Source organism: Culex quinquefasciatus, chromosome 2 (assembly GCF_015732765.1).
Source record: "Culex quinquefasciatus strain JHB chromosome 2, VPISU_Cqui_1.0_pri_paternal, whole genome shotgun sequence".
NCBI lineage: Eukaryota > Metazoa > Arthropoda > Insecta > Diptera > Culicidae > Culex > Culex quinquefasciatus.
Window position 1 is genome coordinate 115,372,962 of NC_051862.1, and position 12,160 is coordinate 115,385,121.

Sequence of the window (12,160 nt, forward strand, 5' to 3'; positions counted from 1 at the left end):
TGTTGGGTAGCGAGGTGCCATGGTTGGATGAAGTCAAGTATCTGGGGACCTCCCTGGACAAGAAGCTGACTCTCGCCAAGCACATCTAGAACGCCACGATCAAATGCGGTAAGATCACCAAGATGCTCTATTCTCTCATCAACCGGCGGTCCCACCTGGATATCAACTCTAAGTTGCTGCTCTACAAAGAAAACATTATATAACTTTTTTCTGCATTTTGAATAAAATACAGTACTTTTACGATTCTCCGTATTACCATATTTCAATTACATACTTCAATATTTTTTTAATTAATCGAAAGCAGGGAGTTAAAAAGATTGAAAGTCTGACAACCCTATCGATAGTTTTGAGTATATGAATTTATGTTTAGAAAACATTTGTAGGTTGCAAATTTTTATTTGACCAAAAAAACTATATAAATGTGAGGAAGGCATCAACCGTAACCTCCACTAATTTTCAGTATAATCAGAGAACGATGATTTCGAATTTGCAGGCCAAGGGTGGATGATACTGATGATACTCGTCGGTTAACGCCCAGGCGAGGGACATCCCGGAAGGAGCCCAACTACATCCGTAGTGCTGTTAGATCATCTTGGTCGATACAGTTTGGCTCTGGTTCCTTGCAAGTGTCCTATTTTCATACCTCCCCGTTGGCTTGGTTTAGTCATTATGATGACAAGGTGTAACCTAGTTGGTGGCCTGTGGAAACGGCTCGTAAACCTTCGACCACCGAGGGTCAGAGTCGAGACGGCTAGAAGAAAGGGGTGCGTCAATGTGGGAAAGGGAAGTAATTTGTGATTGTAGACGGTATTGTTTTGATTCGCAGTATGTTGAGTCAAATGCTGTGGATGTACCTGATCATCGCAGAACGGGGTTTCTCTCCTTTCCATTTTCAGCTACTATCTATCTGCTGTTTTAATTTTGCTCTACTGATTCGTACTTCTTTACTAATTCTTCTGTTTACCATTCGATTTAGATTTTATTAACTCTTGGTTCTCGTATCTCTCAATGCTTGTCACTCTTTTTTACCAATTAATAATGCTTTTAAAACTGTGTTTTTTCTTTAAAATAAACCTTTCCCTAATGTTCTAGTTATATCAAGTCTATTTAGCATTTGCCTATTCTTTGTTGATTTACCTCTTTATTTATTTATTTGAATAATATAGAGGTATTATTTCTAACTCTACTACATCAACCTTCTACTTTTTTTTAACATACAATTATGATTCTTTTACTATTGATTCTTTAAAAAGTCTATTCACCTTTACTGTCTATTGTTTTCAATCTTCACCCTTTTCTTCTAACAAGTGAAGTTCGAGACCTTACTCAATTTATGGATCGACTGAAGGATTAACACAAATATTACTATTGTACTTTTTTAAACTTTTATAACATGCTTGGGTAGAAAAAAAAGTTGTAACAAAACACCGCGACATAAGAAATAGCAACAGACATACACGACTTACCATTAGAGATGATTTCCGGAGAAAACAATACACAGTAAAATAACCATTAGTTTTTGAATTCAAACTAAAAATATAGCATTATTTGCTTTAATTAAAGTTGATAGGCACAATATAAATAGTTAGGCGCTTACACTTACATCAAACCCGAAACACTGTACCACCCCCGGCCAAGTTAAAATGCGTTACCGGAAAAAAGGTGTGAATGCCTGGCACGAACACTCAAAGCGTGTTCTAGCGTGTTGCTCGTACTGTCTCAGAGCAAGGGTGAGATGTAGGTGTAAGGGCAGTGCGTGATTGTCGGGAACCTGGTGCATAAGATCGGCCAAGGGCCGTTCTTACACTGAAAATTGCGAATCAGAGAACGATGATCTAGAATTTGTATTCATTTTTGTGCAGTTGGGGAGATATTACCCATGAAACATTTATGCGAAACTGCCTCTCAAATTTAACTTGAACTTGACATTTTAATCAAATGTCGTTCATGAATTTGTTATAGTCCCAAATTCTCATATATTTTTTATGTGTTTCTTTTATTCAACAGTAACTGAAAAGACAGGATGGCCGAAACTGAGTCAGTCCCGCACCACAACGGCATAGACACGATAGCCGAAGAGGAAGAATGCAACAAAACTCGTCCGGCCGACATTGAGGCCGATATGCGCGAAATGGAGCGCCGCAAACGGGTGGAGGCCATCATGAATTCCCGCCTTTTCCGTGAAGAGCTCGAGCGGATCGTCGATGGTCAAATACGCGAGGGTGGTCCGTCCAGCATTCTGCAGCAGCTGTCCGAGGTCATGGGCGTGCCGGCGGCTCGCATCGGCAGCGTGTTCAAGAGCTCCAACTGCGTCGTACCGATCAACGACATCCGCGGCATGGAGGCGATGGGCTACGAAAAGGGCGAAAAGATTCTCCGCTGCAAGCTGGCGGCCACGTTCCGGCTGATTGACCTGTACGGTTGGGCCAAGGGCATCGGCAGTCTGATCACGGCCCGTCTGAACGCCGACCAGGAGCTGTTTCTGGTTAATCCGTACGGTGTGCTAAACCACGAGATCACCGCGTCCTCGCTTAACAAGATTAACATGCAGGGCCAGATTGTCGAGCAAGGGACCACCAATTTCGGCGTCAACACTAGTCGTACGTAACGGGAGGCGTGATTATGTGATTGTTTTCATTTAGGTTTTAACTTGTTTTTATCCGTTTCATCTCTGCAGAATTTACATTGCACTCCGTGATCCACGCCGCTCGACCTGACATTAGATGTGCAATATACGTGGGATGCAATTCGGTGGTCGCCGTTTCGGCCTTGAAGCAAGGGTTGCTGCCGCTCACCAAGGACGCCGCTATGCTTGGCGAGTTGTCCGTTCATAATTACACCGGAGGTAGGTTGAATACGACGAGTCCGATTATGAGTCGACACTATAAATGAAGTCTTGCTATTGTTGCAGCACTTTATGAACCCGAGGAGAAGGACAAGCTGTTGAGAAGCCTTGGACCGGTGTCCAAAGTGTTGCTGCTCTCCAACCACGGTGCAATCTGCTGTGGTGAAACCGTCGAGGAGACATTCTACGCCGTTAACCATATTGTTGCCGCCTGCGAGGCCCAACTCAAGCTGATGCCGGTGGGGCTGGACAATCTGATCTTGATCCCGGAGGAAACGCGCAAGGCCATTTACGATGCCTCGCGTAAGCCGCCAGAGGGCGTTGCATCCGCCGTTGCCACGGCCGACAACAGGGAGCGTCAGCAGGTAGGTGTTGCGGTGTACGCTCACATTAAAGGACAATCCTTCATTTTTCTTTTTGCCTTCCTCGCGTTACTGAAAAAAGGCTATAAAATCACTCGAAAAATCAACTTCTCAATAAGACCTCCTAGACCCACCTTCATGTATACCTATCTACTCAGAATGAGCAAATGTCTGTGTGTGTGGGATGTTGATCAAAAAATTATCACTCGATTATCTCAACATTGGCTGAACCGATTTTGTCCGTTTTGACGTCATTCGATCCGTCTTGTCGTCCCATAAGTCGCTATTAAAAATTATGCAGTTTAATTAAGTACTTCAAAAATTATGCTAAAAAAACGATTTTAGCAAAAGTCCGGAAGATTGTAAAAAGGGTGGTTTTTGTAAGAAAACCCGTCATGCTATACATTTTCAGAAAGGTATTTAAAAAACGTTACTTAATCCACCGGAAGGTGGTTGCTGCCTTCCTCCTAAAAGCCTTGCAACCACACACTACGAAAGCTTTGGCTAACGCTTACTTAGTAAAGACACTATACATCTGAGTGCTGCCATCTAGGTATGATAAATTTAATGAACCATTTGAAAGCACTGCAGTGTTTGTGTGCGTGCACTGAGCGTAAAGTTCCGACAGCTATCCGCCGGAGCTTTCAAATTATGTAAATAATGACCCTTTTAGTATCAACCAAAACAGTTTTTCGAACATATCTTTTAAAGTACTGCACCAAGCCGGATGAAATTTAAAAAGACTTAAAGAACCTGAAGGCAAATCCAAAAACATAGATCCGGACAAAATCGGTCGAGCCAGTTCCGAGAAAAGTGAGTGAGAAAAAAAATTCTACGTCCATCCACACGCACAGACATTTGCTCAGAATTTGATTCTGAGTCGATATGTATACGTAAAGGTATATCTGGGAGGCTTATTTTAAAAGTTCAATTTTTGAGTGATTTTATAGCCTTGCCTCAGTGAGGTGAGGAAGGCAAAACCTTTATAACGTGTCCAAGACAAGACACGCTTTTTGGAGGCCGGATCTCAGATATGTTGCTGACATCGTTGTCCGGATCTCTCATGCGACCTATCGTTGGATAGGTAATCAAAAGTTTTCCAACGCGCCCAAAACATTAAAGATCTGACAACCCTATCAAAAGTTATAAGCACTTAAGTGTTATTTACGCACTTTTTGGATTTTGGATAGCACCCTTTAAATGCGAAGAAGGCGCCAACAGCCAAAGGGTGGATTAAGTAACGTTTATATAAAATATCGATTGTTTACTTTTTTTTTTTTGCTTTAAAGGTACCCAAATGGCGGGTAGGTGGTGCTGAGTATGAAGCCCTTATGCGCATGCTGGACAATGCCGGCTTCCGAACCGGCTACATCTACAGAAACCCGTTGGTGAAGAACGACCTTCCCAAACCGAAAAATGATGTCGAAGTGCCTCCGGCCGTTTCATCGCTTGGCTATCTGATAGAGGAAGAAGAGCTGTTCAGACAGGGGTAATTTTAGATCATAAGATTGTGTAAGCTCAACTAATCAATGATGGATTTTTACTTCCCCACAGCATCTGGAAGAAGGGTGACTTCCGCAAGGGCGGCGACCGTTCCCGTTGGCTAAACTCGCCCAACGTTTACCAGAAGGTTGAGGTGCTGGAGACGGGCACTCCAGATCCTAAGAAAATCACAAAGGTAGAAATTATCAAGTTTGAAAATAACTAAACACACTCTCCTTTTTGCGAATTCAACACCAACAAATCAAAGAACTAAATAATCGTGGGGCAACACTTTTCTCCTCTTCATCTCTGTGTGACTCGCATTGAAGAGAATTATTCAAAAACCTGGCACAAAGCAATCGGGCAATTGCAAACCTTGATTGGACGGCAGAGCATAGTTGTTTAGAGTACGGTAGGGTAGGGTTAGCATTCGTTTACTGGATCAAACCATGCTTTGAGTTTTTTGTTTTACTTGTTTGAAATGTCTAGTCCTGTCAACATTGATTTTTGTTGATCTTTTTTCGACCTTTTTTACAGGTCTTCTTAATTAGCACTGTTTTATCATGTAACGAAAGAACCACAAGTTGCCGGAATACATTATCTTATTACTTTTGATTTAATTAGAGAAACAGCAACTACGACGTGTTGAATAGACTTTGCAGGAATCAGTCATGTTACAAAAAAAAAATGATAAAAAGATTGGGATGAGCTGAGTAAATTGAAAAAAAAGATCCATAAAACATAACAAATCTGGATTTTTTAAAATTTACTCTAGAAATAATTTGGATTTGCTTTCTTGCTAAATGTCATTGAATGGTAGCGATGTAAATGAGAGATACTGTATATCTTTTTTATTTTTTTCTTATCAATGGAGTACGCGAATGGGTGTTGAACAGTGTATTTCTTATGGAGTGAACTGTCAAACTACTACTCGAATCGGGTACTCCACTGAGTTTTATTTAATTAACAAACTTACAATGAATCTGGTTTTGCTTTTTATAAAATTCTTGGCATTACATTTGCTTGTTTTTTTGTAAACTGTCCCAACTGTCAATCTTCCCTGTCTAAACGCACCTTTTCCCTGGGTATTCCTTCTAGTTAATTGAATCCTTTCATCGACGGGCATTTGGTTTTCATTTGCTCCTATAATGTTTCCCGTTTGTCAATATTTTCTGTTTCTCGTTTTCCTTTACGAAACGGAGCTTTCGAGGGTGCTTTGAATTTATTTGTTTTCGTTTGCAATGATTCTCTCCGAAAAGCTGAGTAGCAAAAAAACAAATATTTCAAGTAAAATAATATAAATGGGCCAACAGTTCGAGAAATATTGAAATAGAGAATCAAATCATTGACAACTAGAGAGTCGACTAAATAAAAAAAATGATCAATGACAACTTGCAACGACCTGTGTTTGAAAGTGACAACTTGAAAATTCATGCAGGACCATGTGTTTGCGTTTGTAACTTTTTCAATTGATTTGTAAACGATCAAACAAAATGGTTGCGATTGTTTTTAAATTAAATTTGATACAATTGCTCATATTTGACCATCCTTAGTTTATCTCTCATTTACCCACGAAAATATCGCACGTATTTCTGATCATTCCATTATATTTACATGTAAAACCGTGGTCCGTAACAATAACAGAATATTATAGCTTTAGTTACTCTAAAGATACAAGTTTACAAATACTAAAAGAATAAAACCCTCTAGCTTTTTCGTGTGGTGTAGCTGCATTTACTTTAACAAAGTTGCCTTCAAGCTTATATACAAAAAAAACAAAACCCCGCGATTTAACCAACTGTCAGCCCTCGAAGACGGGTGCGGTCAGATAACTTTCTGGCTTTCGGGTCCGGATCGGAGGTCACTGTCAGTTGCCATTCTTTGACTACACGAAGGACTTCAGTCAAAGCATTTCACTAAATGTGTTGAGAGTATATATTATTATAAACAATGGAAGCTTACCTGCTACTCGTTTGGAAAAACTCATCAAAAGTTGGATGTTGGGAACTACAAGTAAACTTCATTTGTTTTGGTTTGGTGCTTATTCATGACTTCAAAGAATCGAGTCTGGACTGTGCAGTTATTTTCGGTCAACAAAAATGTTAGTTAAATATGTTTGTTCTCGCAACACAAGGTAGTTATAAAATTTTTAATGATTCATGACTGTGTTAAGGTGGTAGATGGTGTCTTTCACTTTTGGGGCAATGACTATCAATGATGGTTCTGAATTCATGGTTCAGAAATGGTAAATTAAAATGAAAATATAATCACTATATGTAAAATGCTTCTGCAAACAACACAAAGAAAACCATGTTTTGATTGAAATATTGTGAATCAAGATTTGAATGTTTTTCTTTGACTAAGAATTATAGCTTTAAGGTGAATTCTTCGAAAACTTCTGTTCAACTTAAATCAATTTCTGAACTTTTGAAGATTGTTTGCTATCTTTCTATTTATCGTCTGCAAAATACTGAACTAGTTTCAGTTACGGCGTTTTTCTTAAAAGTGCTTTCAAAAATTTGAGTCGTGATGTCAATATAAAGCGCCTCCCCGTTTAACCTTAAGAGCGAGTTTTTCACCAGTGTGTAACAGGTCGTATCGAGGTGCTCCGATTTGGATGAAACTTTCAGCGTTTGTTTATCTATACTTGAGATGAACTCATGCCAAATATAAGCCCTCTATGACAAAGGGAAGTGGGGTAAAACGGGCCTTGAAGTTTAAGGTCCAAAAAACATCAAAAATCTTAAAATTGCCCGCATTTCCCACATTAAAACTTCATCAATTCCAAATCTCTTAGAAGCATTCGAAAGGTCTTTTGAAGCACTTCAAATGTGCCCTAGACATCCAGGATTGGTTTGACTTTTTCTCATAGCTTTTGTAAATTACTGTTGAAAATTGATTTTTTAAAACCTCAATATCTTTTTGCAACAGTTTCCAACACCCATACTCCCATAGGTCAAAAGTTAGGGAATTACAAGGACTACGGAATTACCTTTTTGGCCAATTGCAGTTTTTTCATTGTTTTTCGATTTACTTCAAGTACTTCAAAAGTTATGCTAAAAAACAATTTTGACAAAAGTCCGGGAGATTGTAAAAAAGGTGGTTTTTGTAATAAACCTCGTCATGTTATATATTTTAAGAAAGGTACTCGAAAGACAAAAGATTGAATATCTGACGACCCTATCAAAAGTTATAAGCAATTAAGTGTTATTTATGAACTTCTCAGGGCCGGATCTCAGATATTTTGACAAAAACGTTGTCCGGATCTATAATGCAACCTGTCCTTGGATAGGTAATCAAACGACCTTTCCAACGAGTTCAGTAGATTGCAGATCTGACAACCCTATCAAAAGTTATAAGCACATAAGTGCCCTGAGTTATGAAGATCTGACTATCCAATCTGTGACGGTATGAATGCCCTTTTGTATCTATTTTGGATAGCATTGCCCTCTAAGGGCCGGCTCCGTGGCTTAATGGTTGCGGCTTCTGCCTCGAAAGCAGAAGGTTCAGGGATCAAATCCCGGTCGGTTCCCTTGAAATTTGGAATCAGGAATTGAACTTTGAATATGAACAAAAAACCTTTGAAAATCAGGTGGGATTCGAACTCACACCTTTAGATTGATGGTCTTGGACGCTAACCAGTCGGCCATCATAGAGTTAATGCTCTAGAACTGAATTGATCCGTAGTGGAGAAATAATGTCACAAGGTATAATATATCAAAACCATTATATAACTACTAACACCGTCTCAAAACAGCCCAGGGCCATCTCATATACTCATGAACTGGACGAGGGAGTCGTGGATTGCCTGGCCCGGGTCATCTGCATTACCGATCTATGTCTGTACAATTTCAGAAGAAATCGTTAGCCATAGAAAGGTATTTCGCTTCAAAGGTTCTTGAGATGGTGGTTACTAACCGAACCGTCTCAGTTGAAATATACTGTGGTCATGGCCAAGTCCTGCCAAGACGGGGGTTCAATTACATACATACATACTTTTTATATAGCATTACCCTCTAAATGTGAGGAAGGCACCAACCACCTAACGGATTAGGTAACGTTTTTGGTCTCAATTTAGACATATTCGGAATCCTCAGAAAATTTCACGTTAGTTAGAAGTATTGGAGTTGTAAATTTGATTTAAAAATTAATATACTAAAACATTATTGAAAAAAGAAATAGATCTTATTTACCCTGGGATCAATACGTCAACTGCTGTAACAAGTAGGCGAATACCTGTTTTATCCCTAATCCAGCAAATTGTTAAAAAATATTTCAATTAATTCTAAATGGCATTTTACGACCTCTAGAACAAACCGAGCAATATTTACAAAAATGCCTCTTAAGGACACTGCTCATGTCATTCTTCCGTCGGCCATTGTTTAAAAAAACATTCGAATCTTGATTCAGGATGCATCAATCAAAAATGTTGTGTAGAACTGTCATTCATTTTCGCCCTTAATATCTTTCTTTTGATGAAGTGTTTCCCGCACGAAAAGTGGTTTATTTGCTAGCGTATTTTTCTTTCAAATCTTGCAAAGAAGTAGTCACAACGACGTTCATCACACAGATATATGAATAGCCCAAACCGTAGAATGTTTAGATATTACTATTAGGTATTCATTAGAATAATTGCTAAGGGTAAAACAATATTTACTATTACTATATATGATTGATGGAAACAAACCAAACAAAAATTTATATTTGTGTAAGACGGTCAAGTCCAAAATAAAGTTTGCCCTATTACTAGTAACTGAGATTTTGCTATAGTGTGTGCGATTGAGTGTTTTATCATGTCTTTGTGTATTGTTTCGTTGTTTTTGATAAGTTTTTTTTATCTCTTCTATTATTTTAAAAAATTTATTTCCAAGCCTTTTTTTCCCCATTCTGTATTCATGTTTTTTCTTTTGATTTTGTTTTAGTGGATTGATGCAAACGTTGACGAGGTAACAGAAAATCGCAAAAAGCGTTTTATACTTTTATTTTTGATTCAATCTCGCTCACGTTCGATACGAGCATCCAGCGACAGGCAAACCCGTTTTCAACAACGTGTCTCCTATCGTGGCGGCAAATATCGACGTGCAGAGAGTGACCTGTACAGTACTTCGTTTATCTCCTATGTTTTGTTTTAGTTGGTTCACTAAGTGGTGAGGAAAAGGACTTATTTCCGGGTTGTTTATTGGTTAAGGAACGGTGACAAAAAAACGGAAATGAGTGTTTTTGCTTCCTACTCGGGTTATGATTTCATTGCGGCATTCGTGCTCTTTTGTTGACTTCTGTAATCTCTCTGCTTGCTCTCTTTGGGTCTTTGGGTCACGTTTATTATTACACAAAGTGGTAGTGTGGTTTGCCGTTGCTCTTCTAACTCAAATAATTATTCCCGCATAACCTCTACCGATGAAAGAAAAAAAAAAATCAAGCGACAAGAATGTCTCTAGTAGAAACTGCAAACTAAAAAAACTAAATCAAAAGGTATGCTAAAATTTACAAGTTTATTGAGTCAAGTTGAACAAAGAGTTTAAATATATATATATATATATATATATATATATATATATATATATATATATATATATATATATATATATATATATATATATATATATATATATATATATATATATATATATATATATATATATATATATATATATATATATATATATAATGCAAATTTACATTTGGACGCAACGATCTTTGTCCTATTTGACTCGCTACACTCTAATAAATTTCCATGCAAGCTAACACAATCAGGAATGTGGATTTGTTGCTTTAAACAAAATGCAAAAAAAAAAAATAAATTAAAGAATAAGTAGTAGTTGCACCACTAATCAAAATAATCAATCCGAGATCTGGGATGGCAAATAGTTGTTGTCTGTACATTTGTAGAATCAAAAATTTAAACACCACCGTTATTCCGTTGTCGCCAACGTATGTGTGTATTCTTTTTTTTTTTCTTTCTCCGGTAGTGGGTAGCGGAAGCATCGCCGACACATTCTTCGACGCCGGTCAAGATTGACTGCGCTATGCAGTTTGTTCCCCCCAATACCAATCCGAAAGAGTTCAAGCGAATCCAGCAGCAGGTAATAATATGAAGTTTTATGCTCCCTTTCGGGACCCAATTTTAAACTGAGCTTTATTGCGCGCGCGCGTCCGAATGCAGATTAAGGACTACCGGAGGGCTGACAAGATTTCGGCCGGACCGCAGTCGCACATCCTCGAGGGCGTATCCTGGGACGAGGCAAACCGGATGAAGGACGCCAACGTTTCGGCCACCGGTGACCACGTCGTCCTCATGGGAGCCGCTTCCAAGGGTATCATCCAGCGCGGGTACCAACACAACGCCACGGTGTACAAGGCACCGTACGCGAAGAATCCGTTCGATTCCGTTACCGATGACGAGCTGAACGAATACAAGAAAACGGTCGAAAAGAAGCGACATGGTGATTGTATGTTGTCACTTGTGCAAACAACGCCAACAAAAAAAACTAAACGATTTGTTACCCCCACCCAGATACCGACACAGATTTCTCCGAGTCCGAAGCGTTGAGCTCTCTCCAAATCTCGGACAAGCCCAAGAACCAGCCCATGAGCCCTCCAAGCCAGTCCGAGCCTGAAACTGACACTGGTATGTTGTTTATAATTGAGGAAAGTTCGTAATAAAACTTAAAATTACCTCGTTTTTTTTTTTCTTTGCAGCCGCAGAACACCAGGTGCTTAGAATAGAAACAAAGCAGGTCCCCAAGCCTAGTCAACCGGAAGTTGTACTGAGCGATGGTAAGCAAAAACACTAATCAAGACCCCTTCTCGTAAATACTTGTGTGTGTGTTTCTCTGTTGTAGTTGTAAACTTCTTTCTGATTTTTTGATAATGCCAACTAGCGTGAACATGACGTCAAGACGGTGGGTTTATTGTTGACAACATTGTGAGATCGATACAGTCGGGTCGCCTTATCTCAAAAAGTAATAATCGTAAAAAAAGTCTCCCGACTACGCATCCCTGATTTTAACACTAAAACTATGAACAGGAAAGAAATGCTTCATCCAAATCTTGCTACATTTGATGATAGCTTTTCAGACAAAATATGCCTGAAACACGCGCAACAGAAAGTTGACTTCTTCGTCAATACACCTTCAGTTTTAGATTGCTGCCGTGAACTCAAACGAATTACGTCATGGATAAAAAAAAGAGTAACAAGATTTAAAACAAGATCTGCACCCACGGCTCACTTTGTTTTTGCATTATACGAAAATATGTATCTGTGCCAATGTTAAGCAGTTGGCGCAAGTCTCGCCCAAATTTGTTCAAGTATGAGGATCTCGTTGGAAATTCAATACCCTGCAACTTTTTTGATGGGTGCAAGAGTATCCGATTTGATCCGGATACGCTTGACAACTGCGGTGTAAAATCATCAGCGTGAACTGATGTCGACTTGACTGACTTTCAGAAAACATATTGCTGTCAACTTGAT

General features: G+C 39.0%; 1 protein-coding gene across 5 annotated transcripts in view; it reads left to right on the forward strand.

The window, feature by feature from the left end:
• LOC6041414 (protein hu-li tai shao) overlaps window positions 1-12,160 on the forward strand; it is a 38,600-nt gene that overhangs the window by 21,069 nt on the left and 5,371 nt on the right. For 3 of the 5 annotated variants that reach the window (XM_038258493.1, XM_038258495.1, XM_038258494.1), the window contains exons 2-11: window positions 2,008-2,600; window positions 2,678-2,845; window positions 2,912-3,210; window positions 4,497-4,696; window positions 4,762-4,885; window positions 9,612-9,635; window positions 10,659-10,772; window positions 10,853-11,138; window positions 11,204-11,317; window positions 11,389-11,466. In XM_038258493.1, the coding sequence (XP_038114421.1) occupies window positions 2,024-2,600; window positions 2,678-2,845; window positions 2,912-3,210; window positions 4,497-4,696; window positions 4,762-4,885; window positions 9,612-9,635; window positions 10,659-10,772; window positions 10,853-11,138; window positions 11,204-11,317; window positions 11,389-11,466 (1,984 nt within the window). In that variant the 5' untranslated portion in view covers window positions 2,008-2,023. The remainder of the gene's footprint in view (window positions 1-2,007; window positions 2,601-2,677; window positions 2,846-2,911; window positions 3,211-4,496; window positions 4,697-4,761; window positions 4,886-9,611; window positions 9,636-10,658; window positions 10,773-10,852; window positions 11,139-11,203; window positions 11,318-11,388; window positions 11,467-12,160) is intronic. The other 2 variants (XM_038258496.1, XM_001850624.2) reach the window with 1 other exon arrangement.